Here is a 25,877-nt window from a genome sequence, read left to right as displayed (position 1 = left end):
GCCCCTCTCTCTCTCTCTCTCTGTGTGTGTGTGTGTGTGTGTGTGTGTGTGTGTGTGTGTTGGGGAAGAGGGCTGACTAGAGAAAAAAACATGGCAGAAAGGCAATATAAGCAGAATATAGTGTTTTGCATTTTAAAACTAATAACTAAAAGAAGTCTAATAAAAATGTAGCATTTAATACTGTGACTCAAAGGGAAAAGAATCAATTGCAGTCTGGGATTTATTTTATTTTGTAGAACCAGGTTTGTAATATTTGAAGTGATGGAAAAATACATAGAGATAATTTTCTGGAAAAAATATTCTTAAAATGATGGCTAAGAAGCATTCACAGTGAGCAGAATGAGTGGGAGGTGACTGTAGTTATCTTTGACACTGAGATGACTTGGCTGCTTATGCACCAAAAACACCCTAAAAAACCAAAATACGGAAACTTATTAAAATGGCAGTCTCACTTGGGATTGCTTCATAGTACAAATTCAGGGGGAGTCATTCATATGGACGACACTGTAACAATTCTAGTTTCTCCTATACAGTGGTTTCCTGGGGAGTACTAGGGCAAGGCCTATGACGATTTGCTTGTTTAAAAACCAGGAAAAAAATCAAGAAATATAATAAATGCTATTTGGATTTATGGTCCTGAGATCTTTGTCCTAGATAGGCTGAGTTAGTATATGCCTTTATAATTTCTTAAAAGCAAAAAACCTTTGCAGAGATATTTTTTATTTACATGCTATATTTTGCTTAAAAAAGAATGGTACCATTACTTCGTTGTTGAGTCTCTAAAGAGATGGACCTCTAGAGATCTGTGTCACTCAGATACAGACATGAAATGCTAAGAGTTTCCTTTCACTTTTCTAGAGGTCAATTGTACAGCAACGTCATCTATCATAGACATAATGGATCATCTTGAAACTGACAGATAAGATCTTTGAATGGCTAAAACAGACAGCACATAGTGCAGTCAGTGAAGCACAGACTTGGGGACTCAATCAGAGGTTTTAAGCTCCTGCTTTTGATAGAATTTTAACAAGTTAGATTATTTGATTTGTCAGTGAAACACTAAGGAAGGAAGGAAACGGCTATGTTCCTAGATATTAGCGGTTTCAGAATGTGACAACTGAAAGCAAGGGATGCTATATAAAAACTCAAACGACAGACAGGATTGGGAAGAAGCCTGTCAGTGTGGGGTCATTTAATGGTGGGGCAAATAACTTTCCAGACCATAATCGGCCCCGAGGGCATCAGCTATTCGTTGTCTTGCAGTCATTAATGTTCACAAAGATGGCCCTAGCTTTCAAGAAGCAATTCTAATATGCATAAAGTATTCACTGCTAGCAATTCTTTAATGTTCACTGCATACCAAATGCCTCATATGTAACCTCATTTAATTTGCACAGCAACCCTATGAGGTGATTACTGTTATCTTCATTTTATAGATGAGAAAGTTGAGACTCAGAAAGATTGTTATTTGCCCAGAGACAGAAAGCTGGTAGACGATAAAACAGGAATTCGAACAGAGCAGGCTGACTCTAGAACTCATACTTCCAACACTTTCAGAAATATTTTCATAAAGACTAGATTTAAGTGAAACAAAACAAAAATGTTTGATTAGTCACTTAGCTTTAGGCATCTGGAAATTCACATAAATAGAATAACTCATCATATATATTCATATATATATATACATGTGTGTCTATCTATGTATCATTTTTAAAACAAAAATGTTTGATAGTCACTTAGCTATAGGCATCTGGAAAATTCACATAAATGGGAGAATTCATTCATACATATTCATATATAAACATACATACGTGTGTCTATGTATAATTTACACACATACATAAATCTCCATTTGTGGTAGAATTTTGATATATTTCTGTTGACGTCCCTGTATAGATAAACTGTGGCACTATCAGACATTATACAAGTATTAACCAGGGAGGAGCTTAAGGAAATAGTTTCTGCCCAGTCATGAGTTGGCAATTTATCGGTGCTGTGTAATTTAATTTGATGAGTGGTAAATGCCAGATGCCAGATCACATGACTGGAAAACTGGGCCACTGATTAGCCGGTCGGCAGTTTGGATGAAATCAGTCTCGCCGCATTTAGGTGGAATCACCCATTTTGCAATTACCCAATGAGGAAAATATGAAAACATGGAGTGTGTGTTGGCAAGCTCCCTCACCCATGCAAAGTAAAGAGCCCTGCCGTGGAGAAGCACGTGATTGTCAAAGCCACAATCTCACAATAATGCAGCCTTTGGCGACGCTTCCAGCCACAGTGAGGAACCACACTTCAATGACTGTGTTTAAGAGAGATGTCGGGGCTGAAACAACCTCTTGGAAACCCAGGTTGCTCTGGTTCCCATGTGTGCCAGGGCTGGTCTTGCCTGCTCTAGGGTCGCAAATACAATGTTTCTAAAAACTCAAGTGATGACTGGACTGGGCCTATAAATCCAAGCAGAAAAAGTGGCTTCATTTCTAAGCTATTTAGACCCACGTGAATGTGTTTTGTGATTTCTTTCCACTAGCAAAATAAAATGCAAACTTCTAAGCCCTACGTGGAGAGTCCTCCATCACCAGAATCCCATTTCCACAAAAACCTCAAGTCCTGCCCCTCTCTTAACTTGCCACGTGTCCTATCAAGTGCTTCAAACGCATCTTTCTTTGTTGTGCTTCTGTGGCTCTGAACAAGCCATTCTGCTGGGTGATGTTGCATCACCCCCCTCTTTACTGACAAGTAAATTGCTCATCCTTCAAGACCCAGTACAAATGTCACTTGCTCCGAGGTCTTCTTGCTCCGCCAGGCAGGGTCAGTGCCTTTTCAGCATGTTATTTATATCTATTATGTTACTTGCTATTTTGCACTGTCATGCTGTCCCCGCCTGTCGCCCTTCCTAGACAGCAAACTTCTAAGAGCAGGGACTGTGATTCACTGATCTTTGTATCCAAGGCTGAAAACAGTCCTTAGTCCACGTTAAAGTGTGAAATAAATACTAATTGAACTGAAAAAGATGATATTGTACGCACAGTTGATGAAATGAGGGCCTTCACATGGAAACATCTGTAGGCAAAGTGTTATTCAGAGCTTCCTGGAGAGCGGAGCAGAAGCTCGAATGGAAGAGCTGTTGCATAAGGCTCTCCATCATGACGAATCTGGGGCTGTCCTCTGGTCTCTGACTGGGAATGGCTTTAAGTGGATGACTTGTGTCATGTATTAACTTGAACCACACAAACTTGTTTATTTTGTCGACAAAAATGGTAAAAAGTTGCTGGTTTTATGTGATTCAGCCTAATTGTTTGTATCATGATTATTAACTGTAAAAATTCACACAAAGAAGTCCCTTTGTTGTGAGAAGGAAATTAAAGATGAAAAGAAACACGGAGGCAGACAAGTAGGCTGAGTATTTCCTCAAAATGACAGGTGACAATAAGCAAAATTTCAGACAATGTCCACTGTTCCTTCCACACCTATGCTGAAGCGAATAGTATGTTCTTGGACTATGAGACATTTACTCACAGAGAACAGTCTCACTGGTTTGGCCTATACATAGAGTGGCTATATTTTAGGTTGATTTGTTCTAGTTGGTCATCCAGCCCATAATTTGGTAACTTAAAACCTGACCTTTCAGGCCGGGCTCGGTGGCTCAGCCTGTAATCCCGCGCCTTTGGGAGGCTGAGGTGAGTGGATTGCCTGAGCCCGTGGGTTCGAGACCCGCCTGGGCAGGCGAGACCTCATCGCTACAATAAATCAAAAAATCAGCTGGGCGTGGTAGCGCGCGCCTGTAATTCCGGCTACTCGGAAGGCTGAGGCGGAAGGATCGCCGGAGCCCAGCAGGTCGAGGCTGCGGTGGCCGGGAGCGGCCACTGCACTCCAGTCTGGGCGACAGAGTGAGACTCCAACTCAAAAAACAAAACAAAACAAAAAAACCTGACCTTTCTGAAATGTGGCAGTAACTAGACGATGTTCAAATGAGCTAGCAAAAATTCAGATTTAATAAATTCTAATCCTAGATGTGCAATTTCCTTGATCAGAGAACTTGGACAGCCTATGAATAATCAAGTTCTTGCTGCTGCATTTCCTCACCTATGTTATGGATGCAAATTATATCACATTTCATTGAATCTAAGGCACCGATATTTTACGTACCAATGAGAAAGAAAAAATGGTGTCAACATGACACCAAAACTTTATTTTATACTTACTGGAAAAGTTCTTTCAGACTTATCTACACATATCTTTTGCAAATATTAAAAAATAGAAATACACTGGTTAGGCCTTTCTAAAGATGTTTTCACATCCAGAGTTGGACTTCTGTGAACCACTCTTTAGTTCAGAGTTGTCGGTGTCTGATGTCCACGCTCTTCTCCATACAATCTGTTCATGCCACCTACAGCACTGGTGATGTGGCATTTTTTATAAGGTGCTCCACTGAATTATTCTTTCTGGGGTTTTCTTGACATCTGCTCAGCAAGTTTGGATTATGCATTTTTCTCTTCAGTGGAAAAGAAAGGTTTTCATACAGCAACTGGGCCTCATATTCTTTCCTCACATGGTTCTTTTCTTTATGAGTTGGAGTCTCACTCGGTCGCCCAGACTGGAGTGCAGTGGCCGCTCCCGGCCACCGCAGCCTCGACCTGCTGGGCTCCGGCGATCCTTCCGCCTCAGCCTTCCAAGTAGCCAGAACTACAGGCACGTGCTACCATGCCCGGCTGATTTTTTGATTTATTGTAGAGATGAGGTCTCGCTGCCCAGGCGGGTCTTGGACCCGCGGGCTCAGGCAATCCACTCACCTCAACCTCCCAAAGGCACGGGATTACAGGCTGAGCCACCGAGCCCGGCACTCACATGATTCTTAAATTAACTGTTAATTTAAATGTCAAGGGGTTGTAGCTGCCCACTCTGAGACCACCAGAAATAACTAAGTTCACATGTGTGAAAACTACATCTTGACCATCTCCGGGTCTATCCCAACGTGATGACATAGTTGATGAAATACGGCAAGCATTAAATACGGTAAGGAGAGAGAGATGGTAAATGCCTCATGGTAAGTGTGCAACAAGCCAAAAGATAACAAATGAGTTGGGGGGGGGGTGTCCTTTCAGTGGTGTATTCAGGTAAGCAGCATTGTTGGTGTCAGGACTCCTAACGTCTTCATCATTGCTGGCTTAACCCCTCCACTTTCTCAGTTCACCCGAATGAGCAGCCTCAGCTGAAACTGACAGAGATAGACTGGTTATCAGAACATCGATTTGTTCATTTACAAAAGTAAATGTACCGATTCCAGAACTGAGTCTGGTTGTCTTCCCAGACCATTCATCTTAGTAGGCAAATTTCCCCAACTGTGTCATAGATTATGGGGGTGACACAGGTGCGACAACTTCTGCCAGACACCCTAATCAACCGTGGCATTCCTTCCCAAGGAGCCCTGTAGTGGCCTCGGCATCCTTCTCCTTCAGTGCCTCAGGCAGCCACTACCAGTCAGTTGGAACTGGCACTCAACAGGAATACTATATACCAACCCTGGATCAGAAGATTACAGAGCAACACATAATTAGAAATAAGAAAATTAGGTTGGGCATGATGGCTCAGCCTATAATCCCAGGACTTTGGGAGGCCGAGGAGAGGATTGCCTGAGCCTGGGGTTTCGCGTCCAGCCTGGGCAACTTGGTGAAACCTCGTCTCTACAATAAGTCACAAAAATTAGCCGGGCGTGGTGGCATGCGTCTGTAATTCCAGCTACCTGGAAGGCTGAGGTGGAAGGATTGCCTAAGCCCAGCAGGTCGAGGCTGTGGTGGCCGTGAGTGTGCCACTGCACTCCAGCTTGAGCAACAGAGACTCCAACTCAAAAAAAAAAAAAAAGAAGGAAGTTAAATATTCTTTTTTTTTTTCTATTTTCCCATGAAGCTGTGATAGACTGATGCCTTGCCTTTCTCCAAACTGGAGACATTTCAGTGCCAAGAAACAGGATCACATCAGGAGCCTTTTCCTCTAGATGATGCTGGAAGCTCAGTTACAATTCCTTCTCATATACTTCTAAATCCCTCCCTCCTCCAGGCCACTGCCCTTCCATGGGTCACTTTGGGGCTATGGCTGCCATGTGAAAAGAAAACACAGGTGTTCTACAAAACTGCACGCTAAAAATATCAGGGCTGGCCGGGCATGTGGCTCAAACCTGTAATCCCAGCACTTTGGGAGACCAAGACGAGAGGACTGCCTGAGCTTAGGGGTTCGTGACCAGCCTGGGCAACTTGACCCTGAACATTTATCATAATACTATAAGAAAGTGATTGAAGCCGGGCTTGGTGGCTTAGCCTGTAATCCTGCGCCTTTGGGAGGCTGAGGTGAGTGGATTGCCCGAGCCCACGGGTTCGAGACCCGCCTGGGCAACTTGGCGAGATCTCATCTCTACAATAAATCAAAAAAGAAGCTGGGCGTAGTAGTGCACGCCTGTAGTTCCAGCTACTTGGAAGGCTGAGGCAGAAGGATTGCCTGAGCCCAGCAGGTCGAGGCTGCGGTGGCCGTGATCATACCACTGCACTCCATCCTGGGCAACAGAGTGAGACTCTAACTCAAAAAATAAAAAATAAAAAAATAAATAAAAATATCACGGCTTGTGGGCGAAACAGAGCTGGGGCAGATGATTCAAAACCTGTGGAACTTTGAACCAAGCACGAACAATAATAATACACACCATAGTAAAGTGACTAACACAGTGAATGTTCTGCCAGCTTCTGCATCTAGCGACAGTGGTCTGTTCTTTGCAGTCTAAACCCTGGGGCTGTGCTTCTTCTTCATGATATAGGGCTTTGAAGGGCAATTGCTTTAAAAGAGATCATTTTGATCTAAAGCATATGATGTAGGATGCAGCCTTTTTTCTTTTTAAAAAATCAGCCTGTCATTTTAGTATATGGGGAATGTCTTTGCGGTTTCATCATCTGCATTTGCATCTTTGCTAAAGAGCTTAAGGTGGTAGAAAACCCAGCAGTTCTTTGGGTCGCTGAAACAGCCACTATTTGCGTTAAAGGAAGGCACCTCTGTAGGTTTTAGATTTTTATTCCACTAATCTCTTTACATTTGGTAATCCTTTGCTTGTGAGAAAACTTACTCCAATAACTTCAAAACATAAACATGTATGAAACCAGTATGATTCCCATAATATTGATTTCTTATTTCCCAATTGCGTATGAAATAACTCAAAAAAACCTCAGGTGTTATAAAAGACTGTAGATAATTTTACTGCTTTCTGATGTTACATTATATTCCTGTAGGTCACTTTATTTTTTATTTTTTGAGTTGGAGTCTCACTCTGTCGCCCAGACTGGAGTGTAGTGGCCGCTCCCGGCCACCGCAGCCTCGACTTGCTGGGCTCCGGCGATCCTTCCGCCTCAGCCTTCTGAGTAGCCAGAATCACAGGCATGGGCTACCATGCCCGGCTGATTTTTTGATTTATTGTAGAGATGCGGTCTCGCTGCCCAGGTAGGTCTCGAACCCGCGGGCTCAGGTAATCCACTCACCTCAGCCTCCCAAAGGCGCGGGATTACAGGCTGAGTCTCCGAGCCTGACTCTGAAGGTCACTTTAATTAGCTGTGGGTGTGTGTGAGTCTTGACAGCAGATGGAGATGTTTAAGCCAACACTTGTGATTTTGATACACTGTATCTTTTTTTTAAAAAAATAGATCTTCATCCATTCTAATGTCTGAGGGTGACTTTGTACTTAAATTGTCCCTGATTCAGGGAAATTTTATTGCTTCCTAGTTGCACATGAACTTGACTGGGGCACACTCTAAGTAATAATCTCTTTGCCTTGTCATTTCCCCTGTTTACTGTGTGTGTAAGGTACTGACCACATGGGCAAGAATGAATAGTTATGAAAGTTGAGAAGGGATGGAGCTGATTCATGTATTTTCTCACTTCCTTTCCTTTTTCAACTCTGTTGCCAGTGGAAACCCATGCGCTGGTGCATAAAACAGCAGAAACTGAATATTTGGTTAACTTATTCTTTTATATCTCCTATGCAAAGCACAAAGGTAGTGGTTCATGGAACCCATGGCAAGATGAGAACAAACCAAAGAGAATTATGAGCTTTTTTTCATAGGGCTAAGTGTATTATATTATGATATTTATAAATTTATTTTGAAGGTGTATCTTTTTTTGGTTATTCCTTTAAAGTTTTGTGGCTGTGTTTTTGCTTTTTAATTTTTTTTTTGTTGTTGTTGTTATATAAGGAATGTGCTTTATTGTGAATATATCTGGTTGTTTCCACATTTAACTTGCTTTTTAAATTTTTAATTGCAGAATAAAAAGGTAACAATATTATATTAGTTTCTAAAACATTTAGAGGGATTTTAACTGGTCTATGAAAATAAAAACACCTGGAACCACTGCTCCGGCTTAAGGCTTAATGTGGCTCAGAGCATAGAGTCTCTTTCAGCCTGAGAAGAAGGTTTTCCATAAAGAGAAGGTCTGAGGAGGCAGAGAGGGTTTAAGTTAAGCTTTGAAAAACCATCAGCGGGCAACCCCTTTGGGTCCCCTCCCACTGTGGGAGCTTTTCTGTTCTTTCAATAAATCCTGCTTTCAAAAAAAAAAAAAAGAAAGAAAAAACACCAACAATTTCTGGTAACACCGGACAACCCTGAGTTTGGGCTTGGTGAATGGATGAGTAATTTTTAAAAACGGAATGAAATTTTGTGTAAAACATATTTCCAGAAACCTGCATAACTTCTCTTCTATACAAAGATTAACCTCGGTGATACTAGAATCTGGAGTCTCACATTTTTTGTTTACTTGTGGCTAAATATCCAGGTGATAACCATAAAAGGTGTGAAGAAAAATAGGAATGGGGGGAGACTTGATCAATATGGAATAAATATCTACCTTCACACTGCATGTAGCCTAGAGGGTAAATGTGGTTCATATTGATTCTCTGTATCTAACTCCCCATTCTTTACCATATTCCCAAGGCATTGGTCATAGCATCCATCATATTCCTGTTTACAAAAATAGGGGGAAATTCAAATAAATGAAGGAGAGACCAGAACTTATTCTGATGCCAGTGGAAATGTCTGTTTACATATTTATTGATGGAACTAGCCCAGGAACTCTGGAAAAAAAGGGGACTTCAGTGTTATGTGGCAACAGTAAACAATATTAATCAGGTATGATGTAAATCTCCATAATCTAAAAAAAAAAAAAACCTAGGACACAAAAATTAAAGACAGAAGTTTTGTTTTGTTTTTTTAAATGTACAAAATATTTTCTATTGGCTGAATTTAAAATGTAATGATCCTCTTTCTTCCAGGGGTATATATTTACCTTTAGTATTCTCCTACTATTAAAAAACTCTCTAGAGTTTGATGAAAATCCAATAAAATGCTGTTGATTCCTCTACACATAACTCACTAAAATGCAATTTGGTAAGAGATATTTGATGTTTAAAAGGCTTTCGAGTCCTATGTAAACTAGTACAACTTCTGTGGAAAACAGTATAGCAATTTCTAAAAAAATCTGAAAATTGACCTTCCATATGACCCAGCAATTCCCCTTCTGGGAATATATCTGGAGGAACTCAAATCATTCTAAAATAAAGATACATGCACACGTATGTTTATAGCAGCATTATTCACAATAGCAAAAACATGAAATTAACCGTGCTGTCTATTGAAAGAGGACTGGATTAAAAAAATGTGGTACATATACACGATGGAATATTATGCAGCCACAAAGAAAAACAAAATTATGAACTTTGCAGTAACCTAGATAGAATTAGAGTCTATAATATCCAGTGATTTATCATAGGAACAAAGATCTGAGTACCACGTGTACTCACTCATAAGTGGACCCTGAACATTTATCATAATACTATAAGAAAGTGATTGAAGCCGGGCTCGGTGGCTCAGCCTGTAATCCTGCGCCTTTGGGAGGCTGAGGTGAGTGGACTGCCTGAGCCCGCGGGTTTGAGACCCACCTGGGCAGCAAGACCTCATCTCTACAATAAATAAAAAAATCAGCCAGGCATGGTAGCACATGCCTGTAATTCCAGCTACTCAGAAGGCTGAGGCGGAAGGATCGCTGGAGCCCAGCAGGTCGAGGCTACAGTAGCTGGGAGCAGCCACTGCACTCCAGTCTGGGCGACCGAGTGAGACTCCAACTCACAAAAAAAAAAAAAAGTGATTGGCAGCAGTGGGACCCTGCCAGGGGAGTGGGGGAGGCACATAACATCAATATGGGTACCCACACTTTACCTGTATGATGACCATGTATGTACCTAACCCTCATTTGTACCCCACATTTTAAAAATAAATAAAATAAAATAAAAAGCCTTTTGAGTCCTCAGAAATAGAAAGCTATGGGAGCTGTGTCTTACTTGTCTTGGTATTCCTGGTATCTATTACTCTATTGTACATGATCAGTGTTGAACAAATGTTTGCTCAAAGAGCGTATGCATGCAGGCTAACAAAAAAACGTATTCAGACTTTTGAAAGTTTTAAATTCTCAGTGTTCAAATGGTCTCAAGATGTAAAGAAATTTTTTTTCTCTATGAAAATACTTTCTTTGGTTTCTCAGTTAAATAATACTGCTCTCCCTCCCCTCTTCCTGGAACAATCATGTAATTAACCTCCTCTTCTGTCACACATAACATCCTACCATTCTAACCCAGTTCTTGAGCAGCTCAACTGCCCAGACATCAACCATTCTGGTTTCCACCATCCTTGCCCTGACACTTATGTCATCACCCCTAGGAGCTGACTTCTTCTGTCTTGTCTTTCGTAGGCACCAAGCAAAGGCATCAGGAACTTTAGAACCATCCCGAATTTCAAATACGAAGTGAAGATGGTTTCTTACCCAACTAACGCACTCTCATCTCATAAAATACTGTTTTAAAGAATACCTTAAAATGTGTCAAGTATAACTAGACAAGTGTCTAGTTTACTTGTGAATATATTTGTGTGTGACAGATGTAGTATACATATATCTGCTTTAATTTCAAAAGATGGAGACTATCTTTTGATGTTCCTATAGTCCACACTGTCACTACAATATGGCTAAGCACCTCTGAACATTCACAGACATGAATAATCCTCTAAATATGTTTTTTTCTAGACAGTAAACACATTCATGAAAGTTACAGGTATCAGAGAGAAAAGGAACTGCCTTTTGTGGGTGATCTAGCCAATTTATGTCTGTATCTTTTAAAAATTCTTTCCTAAAACGGTTGACTCTCTATGCTCAGATTTTTGCAGCAAAGCAGAAATTATATGCATATGAAATATATTTATTACATTATTAAGAAAAGCGATGATGAAGATTTCTTAACTATATACTGCATATTCTTGAAGATAAGTGATACTCAGAACTGGGATAATAATGCTAAATTAAGGTTGCTGATTATACCATTTAATCTATTTTTAGGTATAGTTCCTTGATAACTGTACCTCTTTTGGCCACTGATTTTTGAGGCTCTCAGTCCTACATCAATTTACGCTACAGTACTTAATATTCATAAAGAGCTTTATCAACACATAGGCGTTTTCCTGCAGAGACAGTACATTTTTAATTGGTTTTTGTGTGTTGTGTTTGTCATTTCATCCTTCCTCTGTTCTCATCTCCCCAGTGTTCTCTTATATTTAATGGTGATTTTATAAACCCATTTCTTTGCTGTGCTTTAAGGAAAGGCTTGCTTGTATTGTGGACTCCTGACTACAGAGCTCCATATCTGGTACTACAGAGAGCTGCTGTAAAATTACTATTGGCTGAAATACCCTAGGTGTGAAGAAAGTGATGCGGCTTGGTCAATTCTCAGTGGAGCTTTTCAGTTTATTGGTATTTGTCTATCCTGTTTTAATAAACCATTGGGTAGATGCAGGCAGAATGTGCCACAAATCAATTATATGATCCATGTAACAGCTTTAGTGGGCTTGAACTGTAAAGGACATACTTTGCTGAAATTGTGTATTCAGTTGCTGAGGTCTACGATGACTCTGTTTAGAACTATTCTACCTTTTAAAATCCTGCAAACACTGGAGCAGACTACTTTGATGAGGACTTGTTCAGAACAAGCACACAATAAAGAATGAGATACAGTTTTCTCTAGTGCTGTTGCAGTGGTAATGGACAAAATAGTAGTCATATTACATCCTCCTTTAGAGTTTTTAATTTAGTAGAAATGGTTCTGCCCTTCAGCAAGCTTTAGGGTATTCATTCATTAATTTTTCAAATATTTATTTTGTTCCCAGTAGTTGCTGAGCACTATGAAAAGTGTGAGGGTATAAAAACCAGTTCCTTTTTGGAAGGTGATTTAGCAGACCTGGAGTCCTTTTGTTTTTATCTAAGTATAAATGTTCTGCTACAGTCTCTCAAAGGATCCAATTGCTTGGGATTCTCGGATGCAGGAGGCCAAAAATGCTTTGGATAGTGAGTCTAGAGAAAAACCGAGAATCATCTTTCTCCTCAATCAGGCCTCATCACTACTTCTTTCCTGGTTTAAACTGATAGCTGCTTAATTTCCCCCGGATTCGATTCTTCTGCATCCCTTCTCCCACTCTTTATTTATTATTAGTCTTGATGACCCAGAAGCACACACGGTATTTCTTTCTGGTTTTCATTCATGTTGGATGGATCCAATGGCTGGATGTCTGGGCTGTGAGATTATGGCAAAAAAGAATGAAGCCATTGTGATCTTCAGTCGAGAAACAACCTTCCTTCTACTTTTGGTACCATGAAAATAAAAAAGGTCAACTCTTGTGTTCCTCAGAAAGACAATAATGAAGGATAAAAAACACAGGTGTTTTTTTAAGTCAACTTAAATGAGGTATAATTTATACATGGTGAAATTGATTTTTATGTCTACTGGTCTATAAATGTTGACAATGTATACAGTCATGTAACTGCCACTACAAACAATATAGAGAACACTTCCATCACCCCCCAAATGTCCCCTGTTCCCGTTTGTTGCTAATCCCCTCCTCCCAATCACAGTGCCTGACAGCCACTGGCCTATATTTTATCCTACAGTTTTGCCTTCTCCAGAAAGTCAGATAAACAGACTTTGTCTGACTTCTTTCACTTAAATAATGCTTCTGAGAGCCACTCATGTTACTGCAAATACTACTAGTTTATTCCTTTTTATTACTGAGTAGTTTTTCATTTATGGATGTACAATAATTGGTTTACCCACTTACCAGGTGATAGATATTTGGGTTATTTATTTGGGTTATTTTCAGTTTTGGGCAATTAATAAAGCTGCTATTTGCATATAGGTTTTTAATGTAAATGTATAGTTTCATTTTTCTTGGGTAAATAAATCCCTAGAAATAGGGTTGCTGTGTTGCATAAGTGTATGTTTAACTTTGTAGGAAACTGCCGTGTATGGTCATACCACCCTGAACACTCCTGATCTCATCTATAAGAAACTGCCGTACTGTTTCTCAAAGTGATTGTACCATTTCCCATTCCCATGAGTGATAGTGAGAGTTCCAGTTGTCTCATATTCTTGCCAGCATTTGTCAGCATCAAAGTTTTTGATTTGACACCCATAGGGGTGTCATTGTATCTCACTGCTGTTTTAATTTGCATGTCCTTAATGACCACTGATGTTCAGTATTGTTTTTGTATATTTCTTTGCCATCCACATCTCTTCTTTTTTGAGTGTGGTAAAATACACATAAAATGTACAATTACTAACAGCCACTGGCAAACACTAATCTGCTTTCAGTCTTTGGATTTACCTAAAGTCATTATTTCATATGAATGGAATCATTTGAGAGATGTCTTTTGTGATGAATTTCTTCTTTCACATAGCATAGGTTTTCAAGTTTCACCCATGTTATGGCATATATCAGTATCTCATCTCTTTTTAAAGCTGAATGATATGCCACTGTATGAATGGACCACATTTTGTTCATTTGTTAATTGATAGATATTTGGGTTGTTGTCGCCTTTAGGCTATTTCAAATAGTAGTGCCATGAACATTTGTGTACGCAGTCTTGTTTGAACATGTTTTCAATTCTTTGGAAAATATACCTAGGAGTGGAAGTTCTGGGTCATACCATAATTCTATATTTAACTTATTGAGAAAGCGTCAAACTGCTTTCCACAATGGCTACACCATTTCACATTCCCATCAGCAAAATGCAAGGGTTCTATTTCTCTGTTTTCTCAATAGCATTTGTTATTCTGCATTTTGAAAAAGTTTATAGCCATTTTAATGTGCATGAAATGGTATCTCACTGTGGCTTTGACTTACATTTCTCTAATGAATAATGATGCTAGACATCTTTTCATGTGCTTATTGACCATTTGTTTTTCTTCTTTTCCAAATGTCTATTCAAATCCATTGCTCATTTTTAATTTTTTTTCTGTTGAGTTGTAAGAGTTCTTTATATATTCTTGACAATAAATTCTTATTAGATATGAGTCATAAATATTTGCTCCCATTCTGTAGATTGTGCTTTCACTTCTTTGATAATCCTTTGATGACCAAAATTTTTGAATTTTAATGCAGTTCAAATTATCTTTTCTTTTGTTTATGTTTTGGTGTCATATTTAAGAAACCACTGCAAAATCTAGAGTCATGAAAATTTACTCCTACGCTTTCTTCTTGGAGTTTGATTTTAGCTTGTATATGTAGGTTTTTTATCCATTTTGGGTGAATTTTTATATATAGTGTGAGGTGAGGGGTACAGCTTCACTTTTTTGTATGTGGATATCTGTTGCACCAGCACCACATGTTGAAAAGACTATCCTTTTCCTTGAATGCTTGTAGGATCATTGTCAGAAATCAACTGACTATAGGCATGGATTTATTTCTGAACTTTCAATTGCATTCCACTGATCTATCTCTTTCTCATGTCAGTACCACACTGCCTTGATTACTGTAGCTTTGTAGTAAATTTTAAAACCTGAACATGTTAGTCCTCCAACTTTGTTCTTCATTTTCAAGATTGTTTTGACTGCAAGGGTGGCCCCTTGCAGTTCCATATGAATTTTAAGATCAGCTTTTTCATTTTTGCAAAGGCCATTGAGATTTTGATACAGATGTCAATGAATCTGTAGATCACTCACAGTAATATTGCCATCTTAAAAATACTGTATTTCAATATATGATGTCTTTTCATTTACTTATATCTTCTTTAATTTTTTTTCAGCAATGTTTTATAGTTGCTAGCCTTTTATCAGATATAGGCCTTGAAAACTTTTTCTCCCAAGTCTGTGGCTGTCTTTTCATTTTCTTAATAGTGTCTTTCAAAGATACTTTTTGATTTTCATCAAGCTCAATTTGTCAATTTTTTCTTTTACAGTTTGAATTTTTAAGTTCCAGCTATGAAATCTTTGCCAAATCCAAGGTCATAAAGATTTTCTCCTATTCTTTCATAGAGAAGTTATACAGCTTGAGGTTTGATGTTCATGCCTATGATCCATTTTTAATTAATGTTTGTATATGGTGTAAAACATGCACTTTTGAACCAAAATTACACTTTTTAGTTTCTATTTTGTTGCTTACTATTTTGTTGTTCTATTTTGTTGTATCACTTAAAGCAAAGATAACATTTACTTCTGATATATCAGAACTGTTGTGAGAATCAAATGAAAAGAACTATAAACGTGTTTTCTAAAATCAGAGTATACATGATAACTATGATTACTGCTAGCTCACATCAGCAAAAGAAAAATTATATAAGAATGTACCATAATTGGGAGAAAGCCAGAACTCAAAAACTTACTGCAGTAAGGTGAGGTGTTTAAAAGCACTTGCTTTTAATAGACCTGTGTTTGCTGTCCAGTTTTGCCACTTCCTAGCAGCTGAACTTCACACAAGGTATCTGAGCTTTCTAATTCTCAACTTTCTCACTTATGGGATGGGGAAGGTGGTTGGTTGGAGGAAGAATCAAGTTATATACAGAGCCCAGTTCGTTACACAGAGTAAGGGATTGATAAGTGGCATTTTTGAAAGAGAGGGAAAGAGAACAAAAAACATATATACAGAGATTCTAATTAAATGCTGGTATGAACTATCATGATATACAGAATTGCTACAACATATGATGACAAAGGTCAAGGTGAAAATAAAGAATATGAGCATCTATATGAGAAATAGAATCAGTACAGCCTCTACTTCAGATACTTCTAATTGTGGCAATGAGCAACACCATAACTGAGCTGAATTGAGGTATAAGATGATAGCCAGACGTGTTGGCATGACAAAACAGAAGCACTGGGCTCAACGTTATGTCTCCAGCCTCATGGTCCCATATTCTAATTGTACCCTACATTTCTGCCAAACAGCTTCTGGTCATTCCTCAAATGCACCTTGCCTCTTGTGCTTCTGGGAAAGTATGTGTGTTGCTAGAATATTGCTCCAAAATCACTCCCTTTGCCTGTCTCCCTCATCTTGCAGGATTTAGCTCAACTGACATCTTTTAGGAAGTGATTTCTCACCATGTCTTCCCCTAGTCTGCTCTGTGCTCACACAATACATTGTGCATACCCTTTGTATGGGAAACTGCACTGTATCATGCTTGTCTGTTTCTTGGTCACTCCCGCTGCTTGATTATACAGGAAACTCCTTGAAGAAAGGGAGATGTCTTTGAATCTTTAAGATCCAGTACAAGCCGGGCTTGGTGGCTCAGCCCGTAATCCCGCGCTTTGGGAGGCTGAGGTAAATGGACCTCACAAGTTGCCCACAGGTTCAAGACCTGCCTGGGCAACTTGGCGAGAACTCATCTCTACAATAAATCAAAAATTAGCTGGGCGTGGTAGCGCGTGCCTATAGTTCCAGCTACTTGGAAGGCTGAGGTGGAAGGATCGCTGGAGCCCAGCAGGTCAAGGCTGCAGTGGCCAGGGGTGTGCCGCGGCACTCCAGTCTGAACGACAGAGTGAGACTCCAACTCAAAATAAAAAAAAAAGACCCAGTACAATACCTAGCACATCATAGGGGTTCACAAATGTGTTGAATAAAAAAAAAATGAGTCTATATAATGATTTCTAATGTAGGTATAAGCAGTTCTTGTCAACTAAACTTCTTTGGTTTGTTATTTTTATAGCATAATACTGATATCTACTTTAAGTAGACCAAGCAGACTTACTCTTTATGGAACAGTGCCAGAATAGGGCCTATTTCTCTTAGGGCATCGGTGCCTATGAAATAACATCCATCATCTAGTTTTAAGTATTAATTCTGGGTGTAAGTGAATATATACAACATTTTTCCAGAACCAGTAACACAGACTCCTTGCTCTGTTATCCTGGCTGGAGTGTAGTGGTGCAATCAGCTCACTGTGGCCTCGAAATCCAGGGCTCATGAGATCCTCCTTCCCCAATCTTTGGAACAGCTGGAATGACAGGAGTGTGACACCACACCCAGCTAATTTTTTATGTTTTATAGAGACAGGGGTCTCACTATGTTGCCCAGGTTGGTCTCTAATTCCTGGGTTTAAACAATTCTCCCACCTTGGCCTCCCAGAGTGCTGGGGTTATAGGCATGAGAGACCATGTCCGGCCCACAGACTCCTTTTCAAAGTTTTCTATTAAGTATTGCTGTTCAAGCTAATTCTGAATAAGTTATTCTGAATAAGTGTGAAACTGACACATGGGAGGGTAAGTCTCAAGAGTACTTGAGAAAAAGTGACTTCATTCAACTCATGTGTTAAAATATTTCATAGTTCACATAATATGGAATTTTGTGAAAAGGGGAAATAATTGCCCATATAAACTTCCATTAAACTGCGACTGTACATCCTAATTCAATGATCAGGATTTCTCAGCTGAGGATCTCACACATGTGCATTAATTACCTCACAACAAACTAAAGCAGGTGCTTAGTTATGTGCCAGTGACAAAGAGGTGGGAGATTACTCAATGGAATGCATAGGGCTGACACATGTTAGGCTTCCTGTTGTTGATAAATTGGGTCAGGCGACAGTTCACCTATCCCAAAGGGCCTGTTTGGCTCTCCAAAGGTCATTCTACACTTATGGTACACAGGCAAGAGTTCTCTTGCCATAATTTATTGTCAGAAAAAGTTGAATCATGGCACAAATGTGTTAAATTACCCAACACTGGAAAATGTGCAAGTTAGTTTAGGGACAAATGGCAAGAAGCTGGAAAATCTTTAAGCTGGCAAGAGTTCCTTGTGTCCACAGGGATCTACTACTTTCATAGAAACTTGTTCTACTGTTATTCACAGTCGCTTATGGGTATGAACAAGTGTCATAGCCCCCTTGAATCAGTCCTACTGAAACATCCTTTTCTGGAACTATTTATATATATGAAGCAGAGAGAAGGGAAAAGAGAGACACTCTGGAAAAAAGAAGAGAGTGACCAAGGGACACACAGAGCTAAACTACTAGCAAAAAAATGACCATGAAATACCACGGTCCCTTCTCCTCCGTACATTCTCCTCTTACTGCCACTATCTGGGAATATTAATTGAGAATTCGTTTTGTTCTAGTATCTATACTAAATGTTTTCTACTGTATTTTCTCATTTCATCCTAACTACAACTCTAAGGGGGTAGGTTCAGTTGTTACCATTTATAGGTGAGGACCTAGAGGCTTAGAGTTACAGACTAGCCTGCGCAAAGGCACAAAGAGAGCCCAGGTTTGAATTTGAGTCTGTCTGACATCAAAGTTCAAGATCATAATCACATCACATTATTAAAAATCCAGGAATTATAAAGTATAAATTTGGGAGAAAACTCACAGGAATAGTGGCAAAATGGCCAAAAGAGCTTGATTTTGTGTGAAAAGGAACTACAAATAGCACATTTGATGTATTTTAGCTGTAAACACAGTTGATTATTATCTTTCATAGTACTTATCCTAGAATGCTACATACTTATATCCATGATGGTGCACTGGTCAATGTCTTTGAGGGCTGCTAGGTTTAAAATTGCTTCTAGAAACTGGTCAATGGCCACATTAAAACAGATAAACAAATATAAACCAGCTATACATCTTCAGTTATCTCTAAAAAAATGTGTTCTGTTAAGATTGACCATCTATTTTATTAAAAAGAGTTAAGTACAAACAACTTTGGTTGTTTCCAAGACAGTACATTTAATCTCAATTTCAAAGACCTGATCCAAAAGATGATATGTTGAAGAATACATATTAGACTCTGAAAGAGATACCCAATGTTGTCAAGGTGGCTGACTACTTTGGAAGGAACAGCAATCCTTTGGATTTACAAGTTTGGTATATTTATAAAATCAGATACTACCTTCCAGTTCCAATATACCTAAAAGAAGAAGACATAATAATAGGGTAATAATAGAAAATGCATAGGAATGAGAAGGAAAAAAAAAATTAAAAGATCAAACCTAACCTTTCAGTGCTGAAATCAACTACTCACCAGAATAATATCATGAGAGAATAATGTAAGTGTATAGATGGTCTCAAGCTCACCTTGTATACATATTCCCCTCCCCCACCAAACACAAAAGTGTAAGGAAAATTCTAGTCTTAAACTACTGTGTATTTCCTCTTTTCTCTCTTATTCCTTCTAATTCCTGGCAGTACTGTGCCAACTGAGGTAATCAGTTGGGGAAGACCTGAAGAAGCAAAAATGGGGACTTCGTATTGAAAAGGGCCCAGTCTTCCTTTTCTAAGATGGGGAACAAAAAAGACAGAGTCAAAAGTGAAGAATGTGATTGGAAGCAAGAAGAAATAAAAGAGAGAGAAAAAAAGATAAACCTACATGGTTGATTGTCAGGGAAAATTTCTGTAGGGAATTAACAATTGAGGGTGCAAAAAGAGGATCTGAGGGACCTTTCAGAAGTGGGACATACAGGGACAAGAAGAGAGATTTCTGAAAGTATTGTTGAGGATGTTGATTGAGAGTAATGAATTTTAGATATTCTTTAAAGTTCTATAAGAGATATCAGTAAAGATTGGAATTCCTTTAAGTTCTTTTTGATTGCTAGAGTGTGTTTCTCTGACTGCAACAATATGCCAAGACTGGGCCATAAGGAGCTCTTGATCTACTCAGGTTACAGAAGTATAATATTTACAGTAGGTATTCCTAGCAGTGGATATATAAAAGGACTCTAAGTTGTTGATAAATACTCATAATTATATGCGATTTTTTTGTTTATGTGTACATGTATTTTTTAAAATAAAAAAATTTCTTTTTCATAGTTTTTATCAGATTCTTTAAGAGTTCTTGATCCTTCTCTTAAAAAAATATAAGAGAAGAGAGAAAGTACAATCTCAGGGCAAAAGACTAAGTAAAGAAATATAATGATGGCAGATAACCAGTTTCTAACTGTATTGTACAAGCTTAATAGGCTAGTCCAAATCCATTTATTTTTCCAAAGATAAGCATATTTAATCACCACCCACCCCTCTCCCCCTAAATTCCTCTCTTGATCTCCTTGGTATCTGAAAATACATTGGGTGATTATTTAAAATAAAGTAATCCATAAGAGAGTTTAAAATAAAATGGAGAAGAAGGCCACTAACATTTTCTGGAACTGAAGAAAGATGGCAAAAATTAAATTTAAACCTGAAAACGATTAGAAATTACTATAGTTTGAGAAAGACATCATGATAGACACTGAAACAAAGGCAAGCACAGCAAAAAACAGAAGTCAGAGTAGGAAGGCTATCAAACTGATTACATTTCTCCTGTTAAGACACATGGAAAGACATTTTCAGTTATTCTTCTTCTACCGAAAGGGTTCATATAGCATACTTGTTACTGAAACCTTAATTCAGTGCATCACAGATTAAGCATCAAGTTGTATGACCTGGATAAACAGGTGACTTATGGAGGGCAAATAGTTGCAAAAGGAAGGTACTGAGATCCACAACAAATCTGCCATTGCTTTGATAAGTGTGCTTGAAACACCTACTCAAGTGCTTTATGCAAATCCAATGGGAGTCACAGAAGCAGCACACAAACATGCCCTCTTCATCTTCATCTTTCTTTATCTAGAGTAGCACCACAAGAATTCACCACTATCTTACTCAAGACAAAACTCAAGTTTGAGTCTTAGAAGAGAGCCTGTAGCAAATATTAGTCTCAGGGGTTTCGTGAGTAGAGTAGTAGGCATATTGTAGGCCTTCATTAAATGCTTATTGAATCACTGAGTAAGCAAATGAAGAAATGAACAGATATTTTTCACCCCACTGCTGCCATTGTAGATATGTGACATTAGAGAAAACACTGGGCATGGGTGAGCGACACCAGGAAAATAAGAAACTGCCGCCACACAGAATACTCCTCATCTCTTTCAGATGGCAGTCACTCCCTTATAGGGTTTATTAAGTCTTAGAGGGCTGATGCTCTCTCCGGAGGTTTAATAAAGAAAGAGGAGAAGTTGCCTCAAAGGGAACCACCAAGAAATTCAGGGGACAGGATGGCATGGAAAGCAGAGGTAATACCCCTAAAAGATGTCCGCATCTTAATCCTTGGAGCCTGTGAATATGTTATGTTACACGGAAAGGAAGATTTAAGGTTAAAGATGCAATTAAAATTACCGAATCTGAGACAGGGAGATTATCCTGAGTCATTCAGGTGGGTTCAATATAATCACAAGGGTCCTTGAAGGAAGAGTGAAATGGAAGAGTGAGTGGTGCGATGTGAGAAGGATTTGACCTGCTGTCTCTGGCTTTGAAGATGGAGGACGAGGTCTCAAGTCAACAAATGTAGGCAGCTTCCAGAAGATGGGGAAAGCAAGAAAATCTCTCCTAGAGCCTCCAGAAAGTAATGCAGCCTGGACAACATTGATTTCATCCCAGGGAGCCCCTCTTGGAGCCCACCTCCAAAACTGTAAGAGAATACATTTGTGTTGTTTTAAGCTGCCAAGGGTTTGGTAATTTGGTACAACAGTAAAAAACAGGGGGTGAGTAAAGAGGAGGGAATGACTTGAGAGGCAGGTAGCCTGGTTTTGCCATTACTAGCCATGGGGCTTTAAGGAATTTATTTGATCTCTTTGAGACTCTGTGTTCTCATCACTCTAGGGGGTTAAAACTAGCAAACTCATGAGATAAACTTTTGAAAATGTATGCTTAAAATAATCTATTAGGGGTTATGTTATACTAAATATATTGATTCATTTGATTTTTTTCTACTTTTAATTTTTATGATAACTATTTTCAGAGCAGTTTTAGGTTCATAGCAAAACTGAGAGGAAGGTACAGAGATTTCTCTATACTCCTCTCCCACACATGCATAGCCTCCCACATGGTCAGCATCCCCCATCAGAGTGATGTATTTGTTACAACTGATGAATCTATATTGACACATCTTTATCAATCCAAGTCCATGGTCCACATTAGGGTTCACTCTTGGTGTTGTACATTCTATGAATTTGGATAAATGTATAATGACATGTATCTGTCACTATACATTATACATACCAGATTGGCATGTTCACCACTCAAAAAATCCTCTTTGCTTTCCCTAGTCATTCCTTCCTCACCCAGTGATCTTTTTACTGTCCCCATGGTTTTGCCCTTTTCTGAATGTCATAAATAGTTGGAATCATACACTATTTGTTGTACTGTTTTCAGATTGTCTTCTTTCACTTAGTAATATGAATTTAAATTTCCTTCATGTCTTTTAATGACTCGATAGCTCATTTCTTTCTAGTGTTGAATAATATCCCATTGTCTAAATGTACCACAGTTTATTTATCAATTTACCTACAGAAGAACATTTTGGTTGCATCTGAATTTATTAATTAGGAATAAATCTGCTACAAAATATCCATATGTAGGTTTTTTGTGGATGTAAGTTTTTAGCTTTTTTGGATAAATATTAAGAGGCATGATTGTTGAATTATATAGTAAAATAATGTCGAAAAAACTGCCAAATTTTCTTCCAAAGTGGCTATGTCATTTTATATTTCCACCAACAATAAATAAGAGCTCCTGTTATTCACATTTGCTGTTGTCAATGTTCTGGATGTTGTCAATGTTTGGCCATTCTGGGCATGTAGTGATATCTCTCTGTCATTTATAAGACCACTTTTGATATTAAATGAAATCACATCTTTGAATCACCCAGCTCTAGTCCTGGCACACCATAGGTGCTTTGTATTGCTCTCCTTCTTTCTTATTCTTTTTCCCTACCCTCCACAGTCACCTAGGGCCAAAATGTAGTGTAAGAATCACAAAAAAAAGAAGGAAACAATAAAATAAATAGAAAAAGTCAAGCTTGAGGTGTCTGAAATGGAGAAATCTCACCAGCCACCATTGCAGGGAGCTCAGAGACACCAGCTCTGTGAAAGCTTCAATCCAGGCTTTTATAAAATGAGGATGTGTAGGGCTCTATTGTTCTTCAGATAAAGAAAAGAAAAGAAAGGGGATGGAATGCAGAGAAAAGAAAAGGTTTGGGTAGAGCAGGACAGAGAGAGGAGGAAAAGAAAAGGAACACAGAGAGGGACCCAAGCTGGAAGAAAACATGGTGGAATTTCTCTTGCAAGGGTACTGCACCTCTGCTCAAAAATAAGGTCATCTTAAAATCGGTTGGTTGTTCCTCTTTCTTTTTTGTCCCTGGTCTTTTATTATCCTTCCCTTCACTTTAGTGCTATACTAGATCATATACATACACAAACATAAATGAATTCATTGAAGGTAGATCATGAACATTGGGATAGCAAGGGAAGAGGCGTGCATATATCTATGTCATATTCCCAAAATTAAGATGGATCTTTTAAAAGTATTGGCAAAATACTCTCTTGGAAAGAAAAGCTGAAAACTAACTAGTTGGGTGACATTGACTGTGGACTTTTTTTAATTATTCCTTTTCAAAAGGTGACATTCATATAAACATATGAGACACAATGTAGGTAATATATCTACCATAAATGTCAAATGTCACGTTCTATAGAATAATCCTCAAGATCTCAAAATATATGAGAAGTAGCTGGATAGGGGAGAATGCAAATATCTAAGTCTGGGTGATAATTGACTCTTTTTTTTTTTTTTTTTTTAGTTGGAGTCTCACTCTGTCACCCAGGCTAGAGTGCAATGGCACACTCACGGCCACCACAGCCTCAACCTGCTGGGCTCAGGTGATCCTTCTGCTTCAGTCTTCTAGGTAGATAACTGACTTTCTTTTGGCCCTTGCAGCCAATGTAGACTTTATGACTGCACAGTTGTAAATGTAGTGGGATAATTTCAACATCCAAATTGTAATAAAATTTTTTCTAGGGTTTGGAGGTACACTGTGCTCAAAGTTTTTTTATTGAATTTTGTGATATTGCACAACTTTGAATAGGTCATTTTGTGGTTAGGACAAATCTGTTTTTATTAACACATAAATTTTAAGAAATAAGTAGATTTTAAACCTATTTTTCAGTTTATTAATCAATTATTTAAGAGGAAGGCACAAGAGGAAATCTCACCAACAAACTATGGTTTCTTTTACAGGAACAGTATACATTGTAAAGTGACTGGTATATAATGTATCTAGCTTCAAAGTATTTCAACAAGGTTATTTCCCTGTTTTCTTTTTCAAGCCAACCTAAAATTGAGTTAAATATCATTTAAGCGCCTAGCTCCACCTTGGGACCTGGGGGGGGGGAGGAATATATAAATATATATATATATATATATATATATAATTTAAAGACATTAGCTATGAAGATTTTTCAATCCTTTTAAAAAGAAAAAGTAAAGTCTTCTAAAGTGACCATGATGTGTTTAAATAAATATTTTCTCTAAAGACTCACTGTATAATTTAACTTGAGAAGATATGGGTAAACACATAGACCTGCTGCAATATTTTAGGAAGTAATTTAACATTTCCTCTGATTTTAGAAAGCCCTTTAAAATATACAAAATCGGCTGCAGTTTCCCACAACACTACTTTTTCTAAAGGCTTCACAGCTTGGATAAGCAATAGTGCTGATAAATCAGTTAATTAATGAGCTTGGAAACCTCAGGAAAAAAATGGACAATTCTCTGCTTCTTCTGTCTGCCCTTAACTTCATTGTCCTCTAAACAACTTCACTACTGAGTTAACAGATCAAAAACTTTTTTGATGAATACTCACAAACTTCAATTGGAATATGCAAAGATTTTTTCCTAAAAGTCAACATTTATTTAGTATAAAGGACTTTAAGTCTGAACTAGTAGAGCTATCAGAGAGTTTGCCTAACCCTGAAAAACAGCTCAACTACTATTCTATGAAGGTTCTAATCCTTCTCCCCCAGAAAGCTTGGCTGTAGTAGTTAAAACCAAAGACAGAACTTAATAAAAATGAAAATTGTGGTAGTAAAATATACTTACAAGGTTAATTTGACATATTGCAAAATTTGGGAGGTTGTAGAGGTTTCTATATATCCACAGTACCAATTTAGAAAAACCCCAAGAAACAGCTGCACTTGTAGGTACATAACTTGCCATAGTTGAATAGAAAACTCTAGAATATTAGCGTTTATAAGTCTTGAGATGCTAGGATCTGAATATAACATTGGTGAACACTGCATGTACTTGTTGAGTAACAGCAGGACAATAAAATCTGCAGAAGTTACACTTATGTATAGGGCAAACATATTTGTTTCAAAGATCACATAGAGAATGGTAAAGGATGAAAACATAAGGTCAATTCTGTTGTTCTACTGAGAGAAGTGCTGAGCTCACACCTCTGGCTTCTTTGATTACCTGTGAATATCTCCATTTCTGGCATTTGGTAGCGATTGGCTGAGGCAAGCCTGGCAGAATGTTTTCCAGCTGCTGGAAGATTAACTCCTGGACATCCTCAATGCTGTGTTCCAAGTATTTAACTCCAAAAGGGACAGTGGTGTGAATCACAAGTGAAGGCCCGACTGTTGATGACTCTGTGGCATAAGAGGGACGTAAAGATACATTTTAAAGTGAGTCACAAGAAAGCATCTCCAGAACTTCAATCCAGATTTAAGAACTGG

The 25,877-nt window shown here is 38.5% G+C and overlaps 1 protein-coding gene across 1 annotated transcript in view; it reads right to left on the bottom strand.

The window, feature by feature from the left end:
* The window catches only part of LOC103272776 (renalase-like), a gene marked incomplete at its 5' end in the record, with an annotated part of 27,485 nt that extends 1,695 nt beyond the window's left edge, over positions 1-25,790 (bottom strand). Inside the window, one exon of the mRNA XM_021718670.1 lies at positions 25,615-25,790. Coding sequence (XP_021574345.1) covers positions 25,615-25,790 — 176 coding nt within the window. The remainder of the gene's footprint in view (positions 1-25,614) is intronic.
* Positions 25,791-25,877: the final 87 nt, after the last annotated feature.

The sequence above is a fragment of the Carlito syrichta genome, unplaced genomic scaffold (genome assembly GCF_000164805.1).
Source record: "Carlito syrichta isolate Samal-C Ts95f unplaced genomic scaffold, Tarsius_syrichta-2.0.1 Scaffold313211, whole genome shotgun sequence".
Taxonomy (NCBI): Eukaryota; Metazoa; Chordata; class Mammalia; order Primates; family Tarsiidae; genus Carlito; species Carlito syrichta.
The sequence above is the reverse complement of the archived record's forward strand: the minus strand, read 5'-3'. Positions and strand labels throughout refer to the sequence as shown.